General features: G+C 30.8%; 2 protein-coding genes across 2 annotated transcripts; one reads left to right on the top strand and one right to left on the bottom strand.

Annotated features, from left to right (window-relative positions):
- Positions 1-8,148: 8,148 nt before the first annotated feature.
- Positions 8,149-12,093, top strand: LOC110646784 (thylakoid lumenal 15 kDa protein 1, chloroplastic). Its single transcript, XM_021800328.2, has 8 exons — positions 8,149-8,350; positions 8,437-8,538; positions 8,698-8,793; positions 8,921-8,993; positions 10,743-10,804; positions 11,203-11,284; positions 11,689-11,749; positions 11,831-12,093. Exons 1-8 carry the CDS (start codon positions 8,237-8,239, stop codon positions 11,880-11,882), a joined length of 642 nt encoding a protein of 213 aa, XP_021656020.1. The 5' UTR covers positions 8,149-8,236; the 3' UTR covers positions 11,883-12,093.
- A 2,696-nt stretch (positions 12,094-14,789) lies between these two features.
- Positions 14,790-19,342, bottom strand: LOC110646777 (uncharacterized). Its single transcript, XM_021800322.2, has 3 exons — positions 17,705-19,342; positions 15,299-15,844; positions 14,790-15,047 (listed from the first exon to the last, which is right to left on the bottom strand). Exons 1-3 carry the CDS (start codon positions 18,539-18,541, stop codon positions 14,934-14,936), a joined length of 1,497 nt encoding a protein of 498 aa, XP_021656014.2. The 5' UTR covers positions 18,542-19,342; the 3' UTR covers positions 14,790-14,933.
- Between the last annotated feature and the right edge of the window lie 3,626 nt (positions 19,343-22,968).

The raw sequence follows: 22,968 nt of genomic DNA on the forward strand, positions 1-22,968 counted from the left end.
TTAGTAGCTCCCAGCATTTTATTTCATTTCTTCAAAGGTGGATTTCCTCTTCCCTAGGGAGTCCCGTGACCAAGAGAGAGAGCTCGTCTATCTACGAGTCCCTACAAGGGTCAATTGCTTTTTTTTAAAAAATAATCATTATTTTAGATGTGATTTAAAAAAGTAATTAAAAAATTATTTTATTACCTTTGTGTTGATTAAAATTTATTAAATTTAATTTTAAAAAGAGAGTTGGGTGTTGAGTGAAATCTGTTTATTTATAAGTTCTCAAAATTTATTAAATTTAATTTTAGAGAGAGAGAGCTAGGTGTTGAGTGAAACTTGTCTATCTATAAGTACCTATAAAAAGACCAAAAAGCTAAGAACTTACACACTATTTGATACTGAGATTAGAGTTAAAACTGCTTAAAAAAAATCATTATTTCAGATGCAGTTAAAAAAATTAATTTATTATTTTTATATAAATTAAAATTTATCAAATTTAATTTGAAAGAAAGAGATGATCCGTTTATTTACAAGTCCTCGCAAAAGATCAAAAGCCAAGAACTTATATATTATGTGCTTGTTTGATATTGAAATTTGAGTTAAAATTAATTTTAAAAAAATTATTGTTTTAGATTCATTTTCGTGTTGGTTAAAATTTATTTAATTTAAGTTTAAATTACTTTTTAATATTTTTTTAATTAATATATTTATAAAAAATATTTTTTTAATAATAATTTTAACAGTAATATCAAACTCTACACATGTACGCTGATTCGACCATAAAAAACCGAGCCGCCCCTAACTCAACCTGCTCTAAACCTTCTCTTCATTCGCATATCTCTCTCTCCAATATTTTTTCACTGAAATTATTCATTCTCATTCATTTTTTTGGAAATTTGGAATTGTTTTTGTTTTTTTTTTTTTTTTAAATTGAATTATTTTATTTTTATTTTAAAATTTAATTTATTTTATTTTTTTTATTTTTTTTATTAATAAAATTTTAAATAATAAATTTTTTTTTTTTTTTTTTTATATATTTTTTTTTAAAAAAAATAATATTAAAAAGCCCCATATGTCTTGTGTGTCAAAAACTTTTTCAAAAATTTTTTTGGGGTGAACAACTAATATTATTAAATTGAAATTAATTGATGCAAATAATTTTTTTAATTATTAAATTAAATTTGCAGTTGAAGTTATTTTCTCAGCTAAAATATAAACTTGTATAATTAATGTTTAGTGATATTATTGATTGAAACGAGTGTTTTTCTAGTAAAGTGCTTTGAATGGCAATTTTCTCAATTTATAAGAATCGAACACTCGATTTTATTTAAGAGATATAAAATCTTTTAGTGACAGTACTAGTGAAGTTATTGATTATAATGGGTGTTAATGTTAAGATTGAGATTTCACATATTATAATCTCTTAATCACATAAAAATAAAATGAACATTATAATCTCTGTTTCTATAAAAAGTGAATAATTTAAAAAAAAATTTAAATTAATTCAATGATAAATATTTGTATTTTTTATTTTATCAATCAAAATTTTAAATTTTTAGATTATGTCATAAATGAGATTTTTTTAAAAATTTTAACAATGAATAATTTATTTTTTACAGAAGTGAAAAAAAGTAAATTTAATATACATATTATTCGCCTATAATAGCTTACAAAATGGACAATTTACTTCAATAATTTTCATGCAATCCTATGGACTTGCCAGAAAAATAAAATAGAGTAAGTTAATATTATTAGAATCGCCTGTAAAATTATGAGATCTTAAATTGGTATTTTAATAGAAACAAAATTTTATATTTTTATTATAATTATTAAATTTGAATTGAAGGTTTGATTAATTTAATCAGTATTAAATTTTGATCCAATTCAGTTCGATTTGATTAATCATGATATGAGAGGCTATTTCATGGTGATAGTTACCGCATGAACCACAACAACAATTTGTTAAATACTTTACAATTTTGTTAAATAATATTATATTATATTAATATAAAATAATTAATAAATAATGTTAATTTATTTTAATAATATATTAAATTAAATTATTAAAATATTTTTATTCTTTTATTTTATACAGTAAAAAGTTCTATTTATTGTGTTATAATATATTAATATTTATTTATCATTTATATAATCAAATTTATTAGTAAATTTAATTAATTTATTTTAATAATTATTTATAAAATATATAAAAATATTAATTTTAATAAAAAAAATTTTATAAAAGAATTAGAAAAATGGGGTTCCAAAATGATATACCTTTAATCATTGAACCGAGCTAAGTCAGGCTGTAATAAAATTTTATTATTAATTTTATGATATTGATTTAATAATATATCAGTTAAACCTTAGTTCAACTCTAGTTGAATCTTAAACTTTTAAGACTCTATTTTCATCGATTCTTAGATCGGACCGAATCTAGAAACTATAATTTTTATTATTAAATTATTCAAGAATTATTATTTTTTATTAAGTCTTTTAATTTTTATTTTAATTTCTACATATTAAGCCCTATTCTAATAGATTTAATAAGAAAGGTTAAAAATGCAAAATAATGTTAATAAAAAAAAAAAAAACTTTCCAAATTCTTTTGAGATTATCAGTTTTTTATTTTTATTTTTTTAATATATGTAAAATTTTGGCTTAATGTCATCCCCAGTCCCTTAACTTTGAGGATAGTTTTATCATCATCCTTTATCTTCAATTTATATTAAAAAAAAATTCCAATTTCAATTTAATACTACTCAAAGTACCTTTAGCTATATTTCATTGTACACTTTGACAAAAAATTGAGCTTTACATTTTAAATAGATTCGACACAATAAAAAATAATTCAGAATTTAATATTTTCAAATATAAAGAAAAAAATACATAAAATAAAGAGTTATTGGTGTGAACCCACAAAGAAGAACTAAGGAATCCTTCACCTCTTTGTTGGTGATTCTCCAAGCAGAGCTCAAAACCAAGCTATGGACACTAATCTTCCTTGACTCAACACTTGAACAAAGTGCAAATCAAAGGAAAAAAAAAAAAAAAACAATTGTAGAATAATCAGATTCAAGACCCTTCACTAACTTGTAGTGAGAACAAAAATATAATCTAAAACTTGACAAATTGATCATATTTGTCAAGACTGATTTAAGTTTTCAAGAACACTTGAAGGAAAAACCTCTCAATGGAGTTTGTATTTTTGAAATATTCAAGTTCTATTACAAATTGAAGAAGAAATGAGTTTTATGCCCTTACAAAAATTCAGCCAAAACAAAGGGAGGTGGAAGAAAACATATTCTTCTACTCAAAATAGCACCTTAACATCTATTTTTATGCCTTAGAAGTTGTCTCTACTAAAAGAGGTAAACAACAAGTCAAACAATCCTCTTTTACACACTTTACATTAAGCTGAAATTGACACATTAATAGAAATGGATAACATAAAAGTAAAATAAGAAAAACAAGTGATTCCTTTCCAATCTGAACATTAAACACTTGCACCATGTAATAATTGATGGGGAAACTTCATGTATAGGAGCATTGACATATGGCTAACATTTAAAATTAAAAAAAAATGTGAAGTTCATTTTTGGGCAGCAATTTTCCTGAGAAGTGACATGCCCCGTGTTGCTACCAAGTGTCAGGTTCAACGAACTCAACATGTCCCATGTTAAGTCATCTAAAAATTTCGACCAGCTTGAAAATGTGAAACTACCTAGCTATATGCTTTATGTTATATCCTATGCAACTCCTAGCACATGTTCTCCATCCAAGAAAACTTGCACCAATATGATCCAACCGTGCTCCAATTGATCTATGTAAGTTCAACCAATGTGTTCTTACACTAAACCTTGAATCTTCCTCGCCATTGATCTTGTGATGCGACCTTGATTTGCTTCATAGGATGTTACTTGATCTCCATCATCCTCTCCTTCTTCAAAAGAATTCGTCCTCGAATTGTCATCCTCTGCATAATAAGGAGAAAGATCAGTAACATTAAATGTAGTACTAACATTATACTCATCCGAGAGATTAATCTTGCAGGCATTATCATTAATCTTCTCTAACACGTCAAAAGGACCATCACATCTAGGCTACAATTTTGATTTCCTTTATGTAGGAAACCTCTCTTTTCTCAAGCGCACCCAAACTAAGTCTCCTAGTTGGAAGACAACACGCTTTCTACCCTTATTAGCTTGGGCAACATTCTTTTCATTCACCTTCTCAATTTTCTGTTTTGCTAGCTCATGAATCTTATTGACTAATCCAGCTGTCCTTTTTCCATCTATACTAGCAAGCTCATTAATAGGCAAAGACAATAAATCCAAAAGATTCAAAAGGTTAAATCCATACACAATTTCAAAAGGAGAAAAAATAGTGGAAGAATGCACAGCTTTATTATATGCAAATTCAATGAATGGTACGCAATCCTTTCAAGATTTCAAATTTTGCTTAACGTGGCACACAACAGTATTACTACAGTCCTATTCATAACTTCTTTTTGTCCATCCGATTGTGGATAACAAGTTTGGTGCCTAACTTTCCCCATAACACTTTCCAAAAGAAACTCAAAAATTTCACATCCCTATCACTAATAATAGTTTTAGGAATACCATTCAATCTCACAACTTCTTTGAAAAACAAATTAGCAACATGCAATGCATCATCAATTTTGTTACATGGTACAAAATATGCCATTTTTGAGAATTTGTCAACAACAACAAAAATGGAATCATGCCCTCTCTTGGACCTAGGCAAACTCAAAATAAAGTCCATAGAAATGTCTACCCATGGTTCACTAGGCACATTCAAAGGCATATACAATCCTTGAGGTAAAACTTTAGATTTTGCTTTCTTACATATTATGCACCTAGAACATATTCTTTCTACATCCTTTTTCATGTGTTACCCAAAGAAATGTTCTTTCAAAACATAAGTTTTAGCTACCCCAAAGTGTCCCATCAATCCACCACCATGTGATTCCCTCATAAGCAATTCCCTCATGAAGCAATTCGGCACACATAAATAAGAATCCATCATACCTATAGAATTTATCAAATGCAACATGCTCACATGCATCTTAAACTTTAGTAAAATTAGCATATTTGCATACAAATCCTTCACATATTGAAAGCCTAGCATCTTAGCATCAAGTATGGAAAGAAGTGTATAACTCCTAAAAAGTGTAGCAGCCACCACATTTTCTTTACCTTGCTTGTACTGGATCACATATGGAAAGAACTCAATGAACTCAATCCACTTGGCATGCCTCTTGTTGAGTTTATTCTGCCTTTAAGTACTTTAATGACTCATGGTCACTATTGATAGCAAACTCCTTAGGCCATAGCTAATGCTGCCATGTTTCAAGGCTCTCACCAAAGGATGCATTTCCGTATCATAAGTGGAGTAATTCAAGGTGGTTCCACTCAATTTCTCAATGAAGTAAGTTATTGGGTGCCTTTCCTGTATTAAAACAACACTAATACCTATTCCCAAGGTATTACATTAAATCTCAAAAGTTTTGGCAAAATCAGGTAAAACCAACAATGGAGTAGAACACAATTTTTCTTTAATCAAGTTAAATGCATGTTCTTATTCTTTTTCCCATTTAAACCCAACATTCTTTTTAATAACTTCATTTACGGGGGGCGGCAATAGTACTAAAGTCCCTCACAAACCTCCTATAGAAACTAGCTAGTCCATGAAAACTCCTAACCTTAGTTATTGTTTTAGGAATAGGCTCATCTCTAATAGCTTTTACCTTTTCCTCATCTATTTCAATACCCTTGCCACTCACAACAAACCCCAAGAATATGACTTTTTCCATGCAAAATGTGCACTTTTACAAATTAGCATACAATTATGCTTTCCTAAGTGCCTCAAAAATAGATTTCAAATGATGAAAATGTTCATCCATGTTCTTGCTATACACTAATATGTCATCAAAATATACAATAACAAATTTTCTAAGAAATGCATGTAAGACATGATTCATCAATCTCATAAAAGTGCTGGTGCATTTGTTAGATCAAATGGCATAACTAACCATTCATACAATCCATACTTGGTCTTAAAAGTAGTTTTCCATTCATCACCAATTTTTATTCTAATTTGATGATAACCACTTTTCAGATCAATTTTAGAAAATATGCTTGCACCATGCAACTTATCAAGCATGTTATCAAGACTAAGAATTGGATTTCTATAATTTACAGTGATTTTATTGATAGCTCTACAATCCCCACACATCTTATAAGTTCTATTTTTCTTTGGCACAAGTAACATAGGTACGGCATAAAGACTCATGCTTTCCCTCAGATGTCCTTTTGTTAGGAGCTCATCTACTTGCCTTTGAAGTTCCTTAGCCTCTTTAGGATCGGTCCTATATACTAGCCGGTTTGGTATGATTGCTCCAGGAATAAAGTTGATTTGATGCTCAATGCCTATAATGGGTGGCAATCCACTAGGCAGCTCTTCTGGAAATATATCTTTATATCCTACAAAAGAACAATAGCAGAACTAGGCAAAGAAAGGTCAATGTCAGAAACATTCAAGTAGGCATCCTTGCTCATAAATATAAAGATAGGTCTACTTGCACAAAATGCACTTCTCACATCTCTCTCTTTTGCATATAAACTCACTTTTCTCTCATTCTTTTTCTCATTGCTCTCCTTTTGCCCCAAATACTCTCCTTTTTCAACTCTCCTCATTTTCTTTTCTTTGCACTCTTTTTCTTTCTCAAACTTCACTTTTTTTTCACTCTCTCTTTGTTTGACCTCTCTTTGAATTTTATCTTCAATGGACCTCTTAATTCTCACTTGGTCTTCACGAGATTGCTTAGGAGTCAAAGGCACTAAAGTGACTTTTCGTCCATCCATGTCAAATGAGTACTGATTTTTAGACCCATCATGTGTCACCTTTCTATCAAATTACCAAGGCCTACTGAGTAGAATGTGACCAGTATGCATGGGTACTATATCACAAAGTACCTCATCATTGAACTTCCCAATAAAAAATGCAACCATCACCTATTTGTTCACTCTCACTTCACTACACTCATTTAGCCATTGCAACTTATAAAGTCTAGGGTGTTTTTTAGTGGGCAGTCCCAACTTCTCCACCAACAAAGTGCTAGCTACATTAGCACAACTCCCACTATCAATGATCATGCTACAAGACTTATCTTATATCAAGCACCTAGTATGGAAAATGTTGTCCCTTTGTAATTCAACCTCACTATCTTCCTTCACTTGTGCATTAAAAGCATGCATCACAACCAAAGTACTAGCATCCATTGCATACTCCACATTAGTAGCATCTTCTAATGGTGGCATGGTCTTACTAGCATCATCGTCACCCTTAACATCATCATCTTTGGACTTTATCTTACCATTCCTCATAATCATCACCCTTTTATTTGGTCATTGTGAAGCAAAATGTCCAATTCCAGTACATCTAAAACACTTAATGTCTATAGTCCTACCACTAGAAGTAGTAGTCATTCCTTATCACTTTTCTACTGCTTGTGGCTCACCATTACCTCTACCATCATCCTTTTTCTCCTTAGGTATAACCTTTTCATCCTTCTCCTTCTTCTTAGGCCACTTTGATTTCCAATTAGAAGTAGTAGTTGAATTTACATTAATCCCAAACTTGGCTGCCCTCTTCTTCTTGAGTTACTTTTCTGCCTTAATGGCCATATGGACCATGTCCTCCAACTCAAGGTAGTGTTGTAACTCTACCACATTAGCAATGTTAAGGTTCAATCCCCTTAGAAATCTAGCCATGATAGCCTTATGGTCTTCCTCAATATTAGCCCTAATGATGACTATCTCCATCTCCTTAAACTACTCTTTAACACTCTTAGTGCTTTAATAAATCTCATTATTGAACCATTAAATATTATCAGACTCATGAGCTATATATATATACACACACACATACACACACTGAAGCGTTATATCAATGTATCAGATATTTTTATTATATCTAACTTGTTAGACATTTCTAATCGGAGTATCTAATAAAATTCTGTCAAACGGATTTTAGATATTAAATTAAAATTTAAATAATTTTTTAAAATAAATTATGATTTAGGAACCGTAATAAAATAATTGCAACTTAGTTGGTGGCACGATAACGGCATAAACAAATCCTCACATGACATCCTATTGGATTTATCTCGTTATCCGTTAATTTCCATTTCAGTCCCAAACAGAGGAGCTGAGCTTGCCCTCTTTCAATGGCTATTCTCAACGTATCCTTGTGCACCAAAATCCCACCAAAATCCCCTTTCTCCCTCTCCTCCACCAAACCTCTCTTCCCTTCTCTCTCTCGTTCTTCTATCAAATCCCAAGTAATGTAACCCATCCATGATCCATGCTCTGTTCTTTTTCTTTCCTTCATCCAAATTCACTCATGTTATTCCCATCTTTTTAACAGGTTGTTCTAAGCAAGCATCTAGCTGAAGATTTAGCTAAAACAAGCCTGCTTGCTGCCCTTTCTGCTTCCCTCTTCTTGATTGACCCCGCACTTGCATTTAAGGTAGTTTGAGTGGTTTCTTTAATTGTCAATTCATTTTTTGCTTATCTTTCTCTGTTTTGCTGATTACAAACTCTCGAAAATGAGAGAATTTGAATCTTTAATGCTCCATTTTGTTTCATGCGTTGACTGATTGATTTGGCAATGTGGGTTTCTGGGAAGGGGGGAGGCCCTTATGGTGCTGAAGTGACGAGGGGCCAAGATCTCACAGGCAGGGATTTTAGTGGAAAGACCTTAATTAAAGAAGATTTTAAGACGGTATGATTTAATTGGGTGTCTGAGTTTTATTTCTTTCATGATTTTCTTTTTAATGCTTAATGAAATTTTCATTCCTTACTTTCCTTTTCATGGAGTCATTGAGTTCTGTTGTTTCTCGTTGGCGCAGTCCATATTACGAAAAGCAAATTTCAAAGGGGCAAAGTTGTTGGGAGCTAGTTTCTTTGATGCTGATTTAACAGGTTTTTCTCCTTACCGGGTCCTTATTTTTAGGAGTGTTTGATTTTGTTTAGGATGGATGATAACCTTTACGCATCTCCATTGACTCTGAAATTGGATGTTTTGCTATAGCAGTATAGGCAAAGTTCTTTGATTTAGGATGGTCTGTATCCTTGATGCCTCCATGTTTCAAATGCAAGCAACATAAGCGAGAAAACTTTCACCTTTGAAGCAAGTGATAGAAGTTATTTCACTTCCCAAGCAACGCAAAGGAGCTATGAGGACTTATAAAGCTGGTTTGGCAACTTCAAGTTTGGGTGGTGGCTATATTTGGGGAAAAATGTTAGTTTTGGGGGTGAAAAGGCTGTTATTTTAATAGGAAAACAAGTGGATTTGCAGGCTACAAAATGAATTTGCTTTACTAAAAAAAAATTGCTGCATGTGTCCATTATCCAGAAAGATGGTAATTTTACTAATAATATTGTTTTCATTGTCAACTAATGAAGTTTTAACCCCATGTATTGTTCTAGAAAACATCCCAGTTATTCAAGAACAACGCAGGATAAAAACAGGATTTTGTATATGGTTTTCCTTTCACTTGGCTGGTATTAATTGGCGCTTGTTTCTTTTTATGCTTGGGTGAAGTTTTTTGGCATTATTCTTCATAGTTCCTTTTGGAACTCAACTTCACACCCAAATTCATTAAGACACTTATAATGTACATTTGTATCATTACCCAATGTCATGCTTTTATTTTTATAGATGTAATCCAAGTGGGTTCTTTTTATAAATGGCCATTGTTGAACTGAAGAATTAGTACAAGTTCTTTATTGCATGCAATAGAATAACCTCTTAATTTATATAGAATCAATAATAAGTAACTACTTTGAATAAGGTAACAGATTATATTTGTCATGGAGGGGCTAGAGTTGGTCACCATTTTATCGTGGGCCAGAGATTTTGATAAAAATGAGACGTTAGAATGGTAACCTGATCAGACCATTGGGCATGTATGCACCCCTTGAATGTTGATGTATGTATGCTGGAGGGGAGTTCAGCAATCTCCATCCATTATTCTTATCCTTTTTTTTTTCTAATTATTTTAGTGAAATACAATTGATACTAATTGCTTTAATATGTAGTTGTGCAACCAATTTCATGAGGAAACAGGAACCTTATTTTCTTTGAAGTTCACATGCTAAAGTGGTGGTGACCTATGAAGCACCAAGCATTTTATTTTTGATGAAGTGTCTGTATTTTGATAGGACACTCATCCAACACTACATTGACAAGTGTCGAACACGATTCTGTATGTGTCGGAGGAGTGTTGGAATTCAGACACTTGTGGAACATGAGATGGACACTTTTTTTTTTTCTAGTCATATTCTTTATATCACATTCTATCTATAAAATAGATTACTAAATTTCTTTTTCAAAGGATGTAGTTCTTAGATTCTAGTTAATTTATATATATGATTTGCATGTGCTATATTTATATATTTAAGCATTTTATGATTATATATGATTGAAAATCAATTAAAATTATATTTGTGTTGAATATGATTGCCTTTCATTCTATCATATAATCCAAATTTAAATAATTATATATTTTATGCCTCTGAAACAAGATGTTAAGTGTGGTTAGATTCAATGTTTCATTTTTCTAAGCTTTGTTGCTCATAACTTGTTAAATTTAGTTACTGTCTTGTTAGGCCAGTTGGTTAATGTCTTCTCTTCTCCCCCCCTTTTTGGTTTTCTGGGGTGTAATGCAGGCGCTGATCTTTCAGATGCTGATCTTAGAGGTGCAGATTTTTCATTGGCAAATGTGACAAAGGTGATCATTTTAAACAGCTTCTCAAATAGCTAGGATTCTAAATGCCCAACAATAGGATTGAAAGTAGTTCATCTAAATGTACAAAGAGAAGGAACTAAAGAAATAGTAAAAAGGCTATTTTCTAGTTACCATTCCACGTAAATTGTTTTTGGAGAATGAATGCTTTTGAAATGTCAATGATTTATCACTTCTCCACATTCGTCATCAAACTTGACCTTGCCATGTATTTTGTGCACTGTAATTCATTAGACATTGCCTATCTGCGGAGTTATTGCCTCAAAAATGATTTGGTGAAGCTCAGCCAATTAGCATCTCTTGTAGATTAACCTTCTAAATCTAGTATTTCATGATAGAGCTGCAGGTGATGTCCTACTGCATGACTTTACCTCTTTCTGCAGGCAAATTTGAGCAATGCTAACTTAGAAGGCGCACTTGCTACTGGAAACACATCTTTTAGGGGTTCAAACATAACTGGAGCAGGTATGTGGACAAGCTAATTTCTGGTTTCAAATATCAAGAATTTCAACCAGTTGAAAAGATAATGATGTCCAAAAAGCATCTTTGCTGTGTCGGTAGAGATAGCATATGAAAGGAAGAATTGAACTTCCAGTTGCATAACCCAGAAATATTACTGTCCGTGTTACAAATATAATGGTAACAAACTACCGATATATCTGGGGTGATTATATTTGAATAAGTACATGATTTAGACATTAGTCAATGATAATTACTTGTTCTTGAAATTTTGGTAGCAACCTGGTGAGGGTGAAAATTGATGAAATGAATTACTTGAGGGAACTGTTTTATATTTCCTTTATTTCACATGGTTTTTGGCTAATAATTCCTAGTAACTTTCATAATTGATTGACATTTTATCTGATCAGATTTCACAGATGTGCCCTTGCGAGATGACCAAAGGGAATACCTTTGCAAAGTTGCAGATGGGTATGTGTGCGTATGTATTTATTTATTTTAACAGAATTGTCCATTTATTTTGAAAGAAAACACAAACCATTTTCTTGTCAGGGTGAATTCAACAACTGGAAATGCTACCCGTGATACATTGCTTTGCAGCTAGTTCCTTTTTTTTTTATCAAATTCAAGTATAGGGAAGAGGCTTCTGCTGCACTGCATCCATAACAGCTGCAATTTTCATGTGAGCTCAAGTTTGTGAAAATTACTATGTTGTAAGTAAATATATAATACTAATCAATAGTGGTGTAATGAGTTAAAAGTCTGTCATTAATCAGATTATCATGGTCAATTCATAATCTATAATTCTTTGCCAATCATCATGGGTTCTATTAAAGACTCTCTCTCATGCACGCACACATGCATTCACACTTGCAATTTGCTTTAGTTAATGTTAAATTCATATGGAATATATACAGTGACTGATATCATACAAAGGGTTATTATAATTGTTGATCATGATGAGACCGACACGGGATCCACCATAATCAATGGTTACAATGAACCGTTGTACATACATCAATTTCATTCAGTTTCATTGTATAATTTTTCACGTTAAACGGGTTTGGTTCGGTTTGGTTTTTGAGAAGACCTTGGAGTAAAACTGAATATCATTTTTTAAAAAAAAATTATATTGAAATTGAAATTGCTTAAAATTGAATTATGGTTTTTTTTTTTTTCCTATGAACTTAAATTATGTCTGCATATCATATTATTATTAGAATTATTATTAGAATTGATGTTGAGAAAAACATATTCTTAAATTTATTAGTTAGAGGATGTTAAAATATGATTTAACATGTTTTAATTCATCAACAATTAAAAAGCTTTTTTTTTCAACAATTAAAATGGTGATTTTTCAATTTTTGATTTTCTCATTTAACAGTATAAAATAATTAATAACTATTAATGCATACTTTCACTTGCACTGCAATTTGAACTCGTGGCAATTACAAATAAATAAGGAAAAAAATAAATAAATAAAAGTTTTTAATTTTCCAGCTTTTAATTTAACTAACAAATGGTATTAATAATTTATTTTATTGTTGTATTATTTAATTATTTTTCTATCTTATAATTTTTTTATAATACAAAACGTATATAATTTTTTCTTATTTATTGTGTTAAAATTTTAATATACCAAACTTTATTTTTCATTGCTAATTTATTTAATTTTATCACATAATAAATTTAATCATTTAATTAATTTAAATAAATCATTTAATTATATAATTTAATGTGTTTAAGATTTGTACTAATTATTTCATAATATTAGGCTTCTTATCATGAAATAATAATTAGATTTTTTTTAATTATAAATAAGTGTAATTAAAGATAAATTACAATTTAATTAATTTAATGTGTACATATAATTGTAAATTATTAAAAAAATTAAAGAGAATAAAAATGATATAAAATTTAAACAGATTTATTATAAATTATGTGTAAATATAAATGTAATTATATATATCTAAAAATATTAAAAATATATGTATAAAATTGATTCTAATTTTGATAATTTTTAATTCAGCCATTAATAAAAAATTAAAAATGTCTTAAAATAATAAAATAAATTTAATTTATATAATATGATTTAATTTTTATAATGTTAATTATTATTTGATTTATTTTTTTTAATTTTTCAATTGATTATAATGTTTGATATTATAAAAATTAAATCATATTATATCAAATTAAATTTATTTTATTATTTTAAGACATTTTTAATTGATTATAATGTACTTAGTGAAGCGCAAGCGCAATCTTCACAAATTTACGTGATTTAAAGTTGCCGATTAAACTGGTTTTATAATTACAAATCAATTAAATGCCCTTTCTTTTCACCATTTCAAATCCTAATCGTCAATATGATTAATCATTTATTTTCCTTTTGGATGGTAAATATAGTTTGGGAAATTTACTATTTAATTTTTAAGTTTTAATAGATATTATAATTTAGTCTTTATATTTTGAAAATTAAATGGTTTAATCTCTCACTCATACTTCTATCAAAATCAGAGGTCCTCCCATTCAATATTACCGTTAATTTAAGCAAAAAGATAAATATGTTATTTATTCAATTAAGAAAAATTTACTATTTGACCCTTAAATTTTTATCGGTTTTACAATTGATCCCTATATTTTAAAAATTCAATTATTTACTCATTCACTTATGTTCCCTTTAATTAAAATTAATTGTTATTAAATAAATTAATTCTTTCTATTCTATAGAAAGAATTCAAGAAAAAATTTTAATAATAACAAAGTTAATAAAAAAAATTCTAATAAAATTCAGTAATTATCAAATACATAAATTAAATTGTTCAATTTTTAAAATATAAGAATCAAATTATAATATCAATTAAAACTCATTGACCAAATAGTAAATTTTCCTTAACTGAAGAAATGGTATATTGTCTTTTCACTTAAACTAACGGTAATATTAAATGAAAGGATCTTTGATTTTGACGGAAGTATAAGTGAGATTAAATCGTTCAATTTTTGAAATATAAAAATTAATTTGTAATATCAGTGAAGACTCAGGGACTAAAAAATAAATTACCCTAAATATATATAATGATATCAAGGAATAGTAGCTATGTTTAAAATACTGAAAAGCTACAATTTACCCTTTTCCGCCTCATCTTGGGTGATTCAACTAGAGCCATCCACAATTAATGGCCACTTTTATTAATCGGTGCTCCATAAATCATAGTTTCTTCTATTTGGTGGCTTGGAAATCTTGCATTTTCTTGTTGGGTGGCCCTCATTGCTTAGACTTTTATCACATTTTGTGGGTCGAGTTGCTTTCACTCTATTGGTTAAGTAGCCCATTAAGTACAATTAAATTAAGCTCATTGGTTAAGTAGCCCATTAATTAACGACATTATCTGCAAAATTGCAAATACAAGTCTTGCTATTTCTATTCTTTCTTTCTTGCTCTTTCTCCGTGTCACTAATAAAAAAATAAACAAGAGGGAGTTGGGGGGCTCACTAATTTCACAAAAGCACATGATAGGAATATGATGCTCGGATAAAAATATGCAATCCTCAGCAAAAAAATTGTAAAAAAGGGATTCTGTTCTCACTTTTATCTTTTTCCTAGTTCATTATTGTAAAAATTGACTATTTACATTAGAAATATTAAAGAGCTGACCTACCTCTCAGTAGTAATAGTTTCCCAAGGCCTGCATTTTCTAATCCTAATCTGCATATTGTTGTTCTTTATGCCTCCCATAAGATCACAGCACTGTCTTCGCCTTGCCTGATCCTACAATCACATCAAAAAATTTATCCCAACTATTAATACATGAAGTCAAAGGAGCCAATGGAAGTTTCAAGGCAAATCTCCAGAGATTAAATACCATATATGCTAGTTGTTTCGATATACGGATGCTCATGCATCACTATGATCAACTATAATGCTAAGCATGTATGCTTGAACACGGGTGCACGCATACATGCATATGCATTGATGACGGGTGACCCAAATTTTAGAGACACAAACATATAGAGACTGACCTTAGTCCAGTATTCTGGGTCTAATTTCAGTGCTGATACAATGATTCCCTGCAATGACATTGCTTCTGCATAGTCTGTTCTGTTACACTTCCTCTCTGGCCTGGGCTCAAGCCTCTGGTAACTAGTCATGGACCCACTCTGGCCTACTTCCTCAGCCTGCTCCAGCATGAAAACAACAGGAAGTTCACATGGGTCAGACTTCATGGGTTGGGTATTGAATGTGAATGGCCCTTCACTCCAACTCCTCCATGTTTTGAATGTCTGCAATGGCGTTTGCAAGTCCTTGGCCGGCAATAAGAAGGGGTAAAGTTGAACAGTATAGCCCCATGCTATTGATATTGACCACTTGCGGTTGTAGTCATGGCAGAAGGTTTGTTGAAGGATACGGGGCGGGTCTAATCGGTATGCACGGTTGAGAGACTTGAGGGAGTCCGTTTGGTTCTTGTATGGAAACAATGAATCCACATAATCAAGGTGATGGAGGGATACAAGTGGGGCTACTGGGTGTGCTGCCAGAAGACCATATGCATTCCCTCTAATATCAAACTGTAAGATGTAAAACACCAGGAAAAGTTAGTCAAATACACTTGAGAAAATTTAGTAACACTAATTTTAAAGAGTTTGGTTAATTAGTCATATCATTGTTTCCATCGTTTCTCTATTTGAACCCAGAACCTTCAGTCTTAACTGCATTTTGCAAAAAGTATTATCAAGGCTACAAAGTCCAATGCTAACTATTAAACAAAACATAAAATGTTAAAAAGCTGTTGTTTTAGTTAGTGACCCGCTTTGTTTTTTAAGCATATCCAAAGAAATATGATACCTGCAATGAAATGTTGAAACTATATTAAACTAACCTTAAAGCAATAAAAAAAAATAAAAAAAAAAAACCCATCAAGCTTGTACTCATGCATATGTAGGCCCTAACTCCAAGGTAAAAGATTCCGTGAATTTCAAAATTTAATCTTTTACCAAGTTATGAATCTCTAACAACTTCCTTGATAACTATTGATTTTAAATGTAAAGTATTCATGTAAACGACATCAAACCACAGCCGACCCAAAAATGAGTGGAAAGACAGCAATGGCCATGTGTCGACATCAAGACACAATCGTGTGATGAAATCTTGAAAAGAAATACTTTTTGTCATACTCTAATCACTACCTAGTAATTCTTTTTTACTCTTTTTTCCTATTGTAAATGAAAAAGCAATGAATCCCAATTCGACTTGGCTAACACAGATACAAAGAATATATATGGGTGGGTGAAGCACCCAAAGAAACTTTACTTTAGTTGTCAACAGTATGGGAAGAACCTACTTTTATTGAAAGTATGTGGACAAAGCAGTACTAGGAAAAAAGACTGAGCAGAGGCAAACTTTAAATTTTTCAAGACCCTGCTAGAGGCCATCTCGCAGCGGTACATTTCCGGCTGTGTTATGGACATCACACATGGTCACAAAAGTTAAATGTTTGTGTTGGTACATTATCTTTCCCTTTCCAAAAAAAAAAAAGAAAAAAAGCTTTATGGTCCTATTCTAGGGATGGGTAGAAAAAAGATACTGTTCAGAGTACCACTTGATTGCTCCTTCAACATTCATCTGATAAATGGTACTACAAGTGAAGTAAATGATGCAAGGATATGCAAGAATGGATGAAAAATCCACAATGAGGTCTAAATCCTAACATTCACTCCCAATCATAGGCAATTGCAATTATAATCACTAGGATGACTATTGAATATTGGAAAAAAAAAAAAAAAAAAACTCAAAACCTTTCCAACAAAAGCAATCAGCAGCATTATTTTTCTGATCATGAAACATGCAATGCACAGTTTGAAGTGGGAGAGCAGTAAATGAAATTAAACTATTTTGAATAAATTAATAATAATAAGAACAACCATTTGTGTTTCTGCGGTATGAAAAGAATAACTTCTGTTTAAATCAATCCCACTGTATTGGAGGGCTGCAAACAAACGACACTGTGTATCTGCCTAATAAATAATCTCATCACCATGCAGGACCTGGAACATTTTTAAAGTTTTGGAAAGACTTTGACTCATTGCATTGTCGCCACCTACTTGCAGTTCTGTTCTTCCAAGTACATATCAATTAATTAATTAATTGATTAATTAATTAATTAATTGATTAATTAATTAATTAATTAATATATACGGCGTATGATTTTTAAATGGATTTAATTATTCTGTGTGCAAAACAACAAAAACATTCCTAAAATTTTCTTATATGAAAATTTACACGTGGCGAAGACCGACGGAGCCGTCAAGCACAGTCAGGTGAGAAGCAGAAATCTTTTGACTAAACGCCACAACGCAAACAATCAATCAGCCACGTGTAAAAGAAAACCGCTAACTACCCAAACAAAATGCGGAAACACCAACACGTACCTGGTGGAACCCTTGTTCTCTGGTGAGCGGCACACCGATCTCACTGATACACGCCCAGATCCTCTGATCAGAACCGTAGAAATAATAGTACCGATCAAGACAACCGTCCAGTATGTTGAACAATTTCTCTGCTAATGGATAGCTGATCGCGAATCCTCCACCGCCAAATGCCATATCATACGAATGCATCACATTTTGCTCAACACTTTCTGAATTCCCTCCAATGTACCACATCTGATTGTGATCATGTTTAGCTAACACCGAAACTAAGTTCTCTGTGAAATACACCGTATCATCGTCTCCCATCACGAACCACCTCACGCTAGGTAAATTCAATCTAAAGCTATCGCTTATTATCCTCGCTATCCTCACCGCCGATCTCGAGCTCGAGAATTTGAACTTAGTCCATTCCGGAGACGAAACCCGATAAGGCGGTACCGATATTTCGGGGCGGTCGTTAATTTTGTATTCAGGAATTTCGTCAAGCCAGACGAAACCACGGGTTTTGTTTGCGTCCCACCAGAGAGAACTGTAGCGGCTGCGATCCTTCCATGTCGCGGCTGATCCGCCGATGCCGAAGAGGATGTGGGAGATGTTAGTGGGACCGAAATCGTGTTTGGACTCGGGCACTGGTACGGTTCGTTTTGGGGCGGGGAAACGGAGGCGGAGCGAGTGGGTTTGGGGGGAGAAGGCTGTGTAGAGGACGAGCGAGATTGAGGAGACGAGAAAGGAGAGGATGAAAATTCTCGCGAAAATATCGCACGGTTTGTCGAGAGGAGAGAATAATTTGAGCTTTTTGACCGGGTCGTGACTCGGTTGCACACGATTCTGACTCATTTTCCTCTTCTTGTTGAAAATTTATAGCGCCCCGTGGAGTTCTTAGTTAACAAAACAACCGCTGATCGCCGGAGAACTTTTCAGATACACCCTGATCAGAAAAAATATATTTCCGTACACCTGAAAGATTCTAATTTATAAATGTGCCTCTTAAGGCCTGAAAAACTCTTCAATTACACCCGGACTCTGGGCTCCTAAGCCTCCTCTACAGTGCACGAAAACAAGAAACCCTTTCTGAAACTACCAATGGTCGCCGGAAAAATGTTCATTTACGTCCAGAGATGAAGCTCAAAGCTTCATCGATGATGTTGATGAACCAAAAGGGGAAAAAATAAAAGCAAAAACTTAATTTATGAAAGTACCCATGATTGCAGAAAATCTTTTCATCTGAGACCAAACTCGGAGGAGCCAAAAGGTGGCGAAGATTTTCCGAGTTCCGTACGATGATCAACCCATAAAATTGGATAAGTCCGTGATGAATTTGAAATGACGAAGCTGCCGAGAATTGGCAGGAAATGTAATTTTATTGATACCCAATAGCAACCTATCTGAGGGTGACAGAATTTTGGGTGGTGCGGTGTAAATTTTCGTGGCTTTCGAATCTCTCCTGCGTGTGAAGAAGGGACTTGTTCCCTGTTAGTGGGTTGTTTTCAGCTTTTTCGGTTGAAACAAGGAAGAGAGAGAAGAAGAAAGGTTGAGAGAGGGCGGTACGTACGAATGATGAAGATTGAAGAGACAGGAGGAAGTGAAAATTATTGTGAATGAAAAAAAAAGTTAAACAAGGAGTTTAATCATCAATGAGCATTCGAGGAAGCCAGATTTTATAGGTGGATGTCGAACCATGTGGCGTGTAGATTGATAATTGGGACGCAGGGAATGGGGCTGGGTCCCTGTTGGGTCATCCTCATGTGCCATATTAAATGTGCCATTCTTTGCCTGCAAATGCCATGGCCTTGGACTTTGGCCTTTTACTCGTACAGAAGCGTATCACTTGTTTATGTAAGGCAACCCATTTAAAAGAAGATAAAAGATAAGAAGGTGAATATTTTAAAAATGAAAATAACAAACAAGACTTAGAAAGAATCGAATGATTTGAAGATGAGGTTAAAAGCCAAAAAATATGGTGGAATGAAATTGAATTTATATACGATCCTTCTAGTGACTGCCAAATTATGAAAAACGGCAATATCATTTTCCAATTTTTGTAGTATCCTATGTTTTTTAATAAAAAGACAAACAAATTTTACGTAAAAATTTTGATAGGATCGATAATGGTAATTCTGAGCTAATTGGTCCACCAGGCTCCCTATATTAAGTCAATGCCGGCACCTAACTCCGCCCATGCTGTTGTTTTGATAGCAGACAAGAAACTCAACAGGGTTCAGGACATGAATCCTTTCCCTTAGGGCAGGGCAAGGTTCTTGGCCGCATAAGTATTAAGGCTTAGATGGCTTTTGTACGTCTCTGGCTAGCTCATATTTTTAAGATCTAATTCTTTGTTGATTCTTTTATCTCTGTTTAAAAATTAAAATTTTATGAGTATTTAGTTCAATTAATTTCTTTTTATCAATTTTTATATTTAAATTAAAGAATTTAATTTTTTTAATTTATAAAATTTTTATTTAAAAAAAATAAAAATAAATATTATTATATAAAAGTTCAATCGAATTTCTTTTTTATAAATAATTTATTTTAAAAGACGTCTCTGTATAAATATTTAAAAAAAATAAAGATTGCCTATATATATAATTTTATAAAATTTTAAGAAACACACATATTCATAAATAAAGCTTGATATTTCTGAGGTCTTATTTTCTAAAAATTAAATTCCTAAAATATTATATTAATTGATTGTGGACCATTCTTTGTATGAAACACGTTTCTTTTACCAATGAATTTTAAATTATTAATTAGAGTTATCTTTAAGATTATAAAATTTTAAATTTTAGCCATCTCAATTAAAATTAAATAAATAAAATAAATAAACACATTCCTATCAAAGAAAAAAAAATTAAATAATTCTTTGTGTAAAGAGGTAAACGGATTGGATAATTGTGGATTTAAACTTGAATTATTTAAATTTAGGTTAAGATCGAATCATTTCAGATTGTGGTTATATTCAAGTTATTTATTAAATTATTCTATGTAAAGAATTCAAATCAATTTGTGAATTCCGAGTTGTTTCTGATCAAATTTAATTTTTGAATCAAAATGCATATCAATCAAGTTAACATAAATGAATTATCTTTAGGTCGAGATCGATATACGAATTATCGGGTTTATCGTTAAAACTATGATAATTTTATTAGAGTTCTTATTTTCATATAATTCATACTCATATACTTCACAATCACAATCGATATAAGATTGTGAAGGATTAGCCCACTAACAAATGGGTTTGCCTCGATTTTTTTGCCACAGACTTACGCACACTTACTCTCTTCTCGACTTTTTAAATTTTTTTTTATCAGAGATAAACAACATGCACACATGAGTTATAGATCATTTGAATATTGTGTAAATTACAATGAGTTAATATTACTTTAAATTGAGCGAATTAAAAGTGAATTAATGAATAGAGTTAAAATTTGTCATCCCTATTTGTGTTCATATAAAAGTAAAGCACATGTAATGTTTGTTTGGCATTATTTCTGCAAGGTTGAAATTATTTTTCTTAATAAAAGCATTATTTTAGATGTTATTCTATTTTATCATTCTAATATTTTTATTATTAAAATTTATTAAATTTGATTTTAAATTATATTTTAATATTCTCTAACTAATATATTTAAAATTTTTATTTTTTCAATAACAATTTTAACAGTAATACCAAGCAAGCCGTCATTGATGCCATCTATTGGAAAAAAGAAAAGGTTGCCTTTATTAAAAAGAGAAAAGAGTGCAACAACAGAGAAAGGAGGAAAGGACTAATTAAAAGTTTTGAGTGGTGCACATGTTGGGTTATTGCATTTGCACCTAATTTGAGATTTGAAAATCAAGCCACAGCACAAAACATGAACTACATATTGATGCTGATAGGAATTCTTGTGTTGCTTGTGTATATATACTGAATTACCTATAGTACAAAAAATTTTTAGGGTCACCAATGGATTAAATATTAGAGAATCTGTTGGTAAATAGAGAGAAAAATAAAAATAAAAAATACAACAAATATTGTAATATGTTGGTAAATTTGTTTATAATTTTAAAAGAATTAAAAAAAAACAACAAATATTAAAATCTGTTGGTAAATTTATCAAGGGATTTAAAATTTATTGGCAATTTAAAAAATTAAAAAATATATATTTTCAGTTAGAATAATAAATTTTATTATTATTTTTTAGATTAATTTTGTCTTTAAAATTATTTTATTATTATAAATATTTTTTTATTTTATGACTAATAAGTATTATAAATAGATTATAAAATTATTTTATTATTACAATAATGTTTTTATTTTATGACTAATAATTATTATAAATAGATTGTAAAATTATTTTTTTATTATAAATATATTTTTATTTTATTATTTTTATTTTAAAAAAAAAAGAGATGAGAAAATGAAATTATGGAAAATTATATTAATGAGAATAAAAATAAAAGGTAAAAACTAAAAGGGAAAAGTAAATTATCAACCGATTTTAAATTCATTAGTAAATTATCAACGGATTTCAAATTCATTCATAAATTCAACATTCAATTTTTTTTGTCTTACAAATTACCAATGAATTCCAAATTGGTTGTTAAATTCAATACCCAATTTTTTTTTTTTCATAAATTAACAACAAATTTCATTACTATATCATAAATTCTTATAGTGCTATATTTTAATTTAACAATATTAATATTATACCTAAACCTATACATTATTAAATTCAAATTTCAATCAAAATCAAATTAATAACGGTCTAACTAATTAATAATTTACTTTCCACATAATTTTGGATCTGGAGACAAAGATGGCAGGCTTACCGACTTTAACCCTTGATTTCTGTTATTTTCTTTTCTAAATCTAAACAGTGAATTGACTGTCTCTTTCGATTAATATTGAAAATATTCCTCTATTACTTATAAATTATATGTTATAATTGAAATAAAAGATATGATAGTCATTTGTGTGTAGGGGTGAGCAAACGGTCGGTTCGGTTCCGAACTGAACTGAACCGATAAAACTGAAAATCAAAAATAAAAAATTTTAAAAATCAAACCAAACCAATTAATAAGAGAAAATCGAACCGAATCAAATCGATAAATATCGGTTCAATTCAGTTTTAAACCGATCAAACCGAAATTTATAAATTGAGCATTTGATTTCCACCTGGGTTCGGTTCGATTTTAAACCAATCAAACTTAAATCTTAGGGTTTGGTTCGGTTTCTTTGATTTCCTTGATATATATATTAAAATTTTCGGTTCGGTTCGATTTTT

The sequence above is a fragment of the Hevea brasiliensis genome, chromosome 8 (genome assembly GCF_030052815.1).
Source record: "Hevea brasiliensis isolate MT/VB/25A 57/8 chromosome 8, ASM3005281v1, whole genome shotgun sequence".
NCBI lineage: Eukaryota > Viridiplantae > Streptophyta > Magnoliopsida > Malpighiales > Euphorbiaceae > Hevea > Hevea brasiliensis.

What these genes read in the sequence shown, in the direction of transcription:
- LOC110646784 (XM_021800328.2), top strand. Translation starts at nt 8,237, where the DNA reads ATGGCTATTCTCAACGTATCCTTGTGCACCAAAATCCCACCAAAATCC. An exon ending in GTTCTTCTATCAAATCCCAA is followed by an intron (nt 8,351 to 8,436) that starts GTAATGTAACCC and finishes TCTTTTTAACAG; the next exon opens with GTTGTTCTAAGCAAGCATCT. An exon ending in TTAAAGAAGATTTTAAGACG is followed by an intron (nt 8,794 to 8,920) that starts GTATGATTTAAT and finishes TCGTTGGCGCAG; the next exon opens with TCCATATTACGAAAAGCAAA.
- LOC110646777 (XM_021800322.2), bottom strand. Translation starts at nt 18,541, where the DNA reads ATGAGTCAGAATCGTGTGCAACCGAGTCACGACCCGGTCAAAAAGCTC. An exon ending in GAGAACAAGGGTTCCACCAG is followed by an intron (nt 15,845 to 17,704) that starts GTACGTGTTGGT and finishes TACATCTTACAG; the next exon opens with TTTGATATTAGAGGGAATGC. An exon ending in ACCCAGAATACTGGACTAAG is followed by an intron (nt 15,048 to 15,298) that starts GTCAGTCTCTAT and finishes ATGTGATTGTAG; the next exon opens with GATCAGGCAAGGCGAAGACA.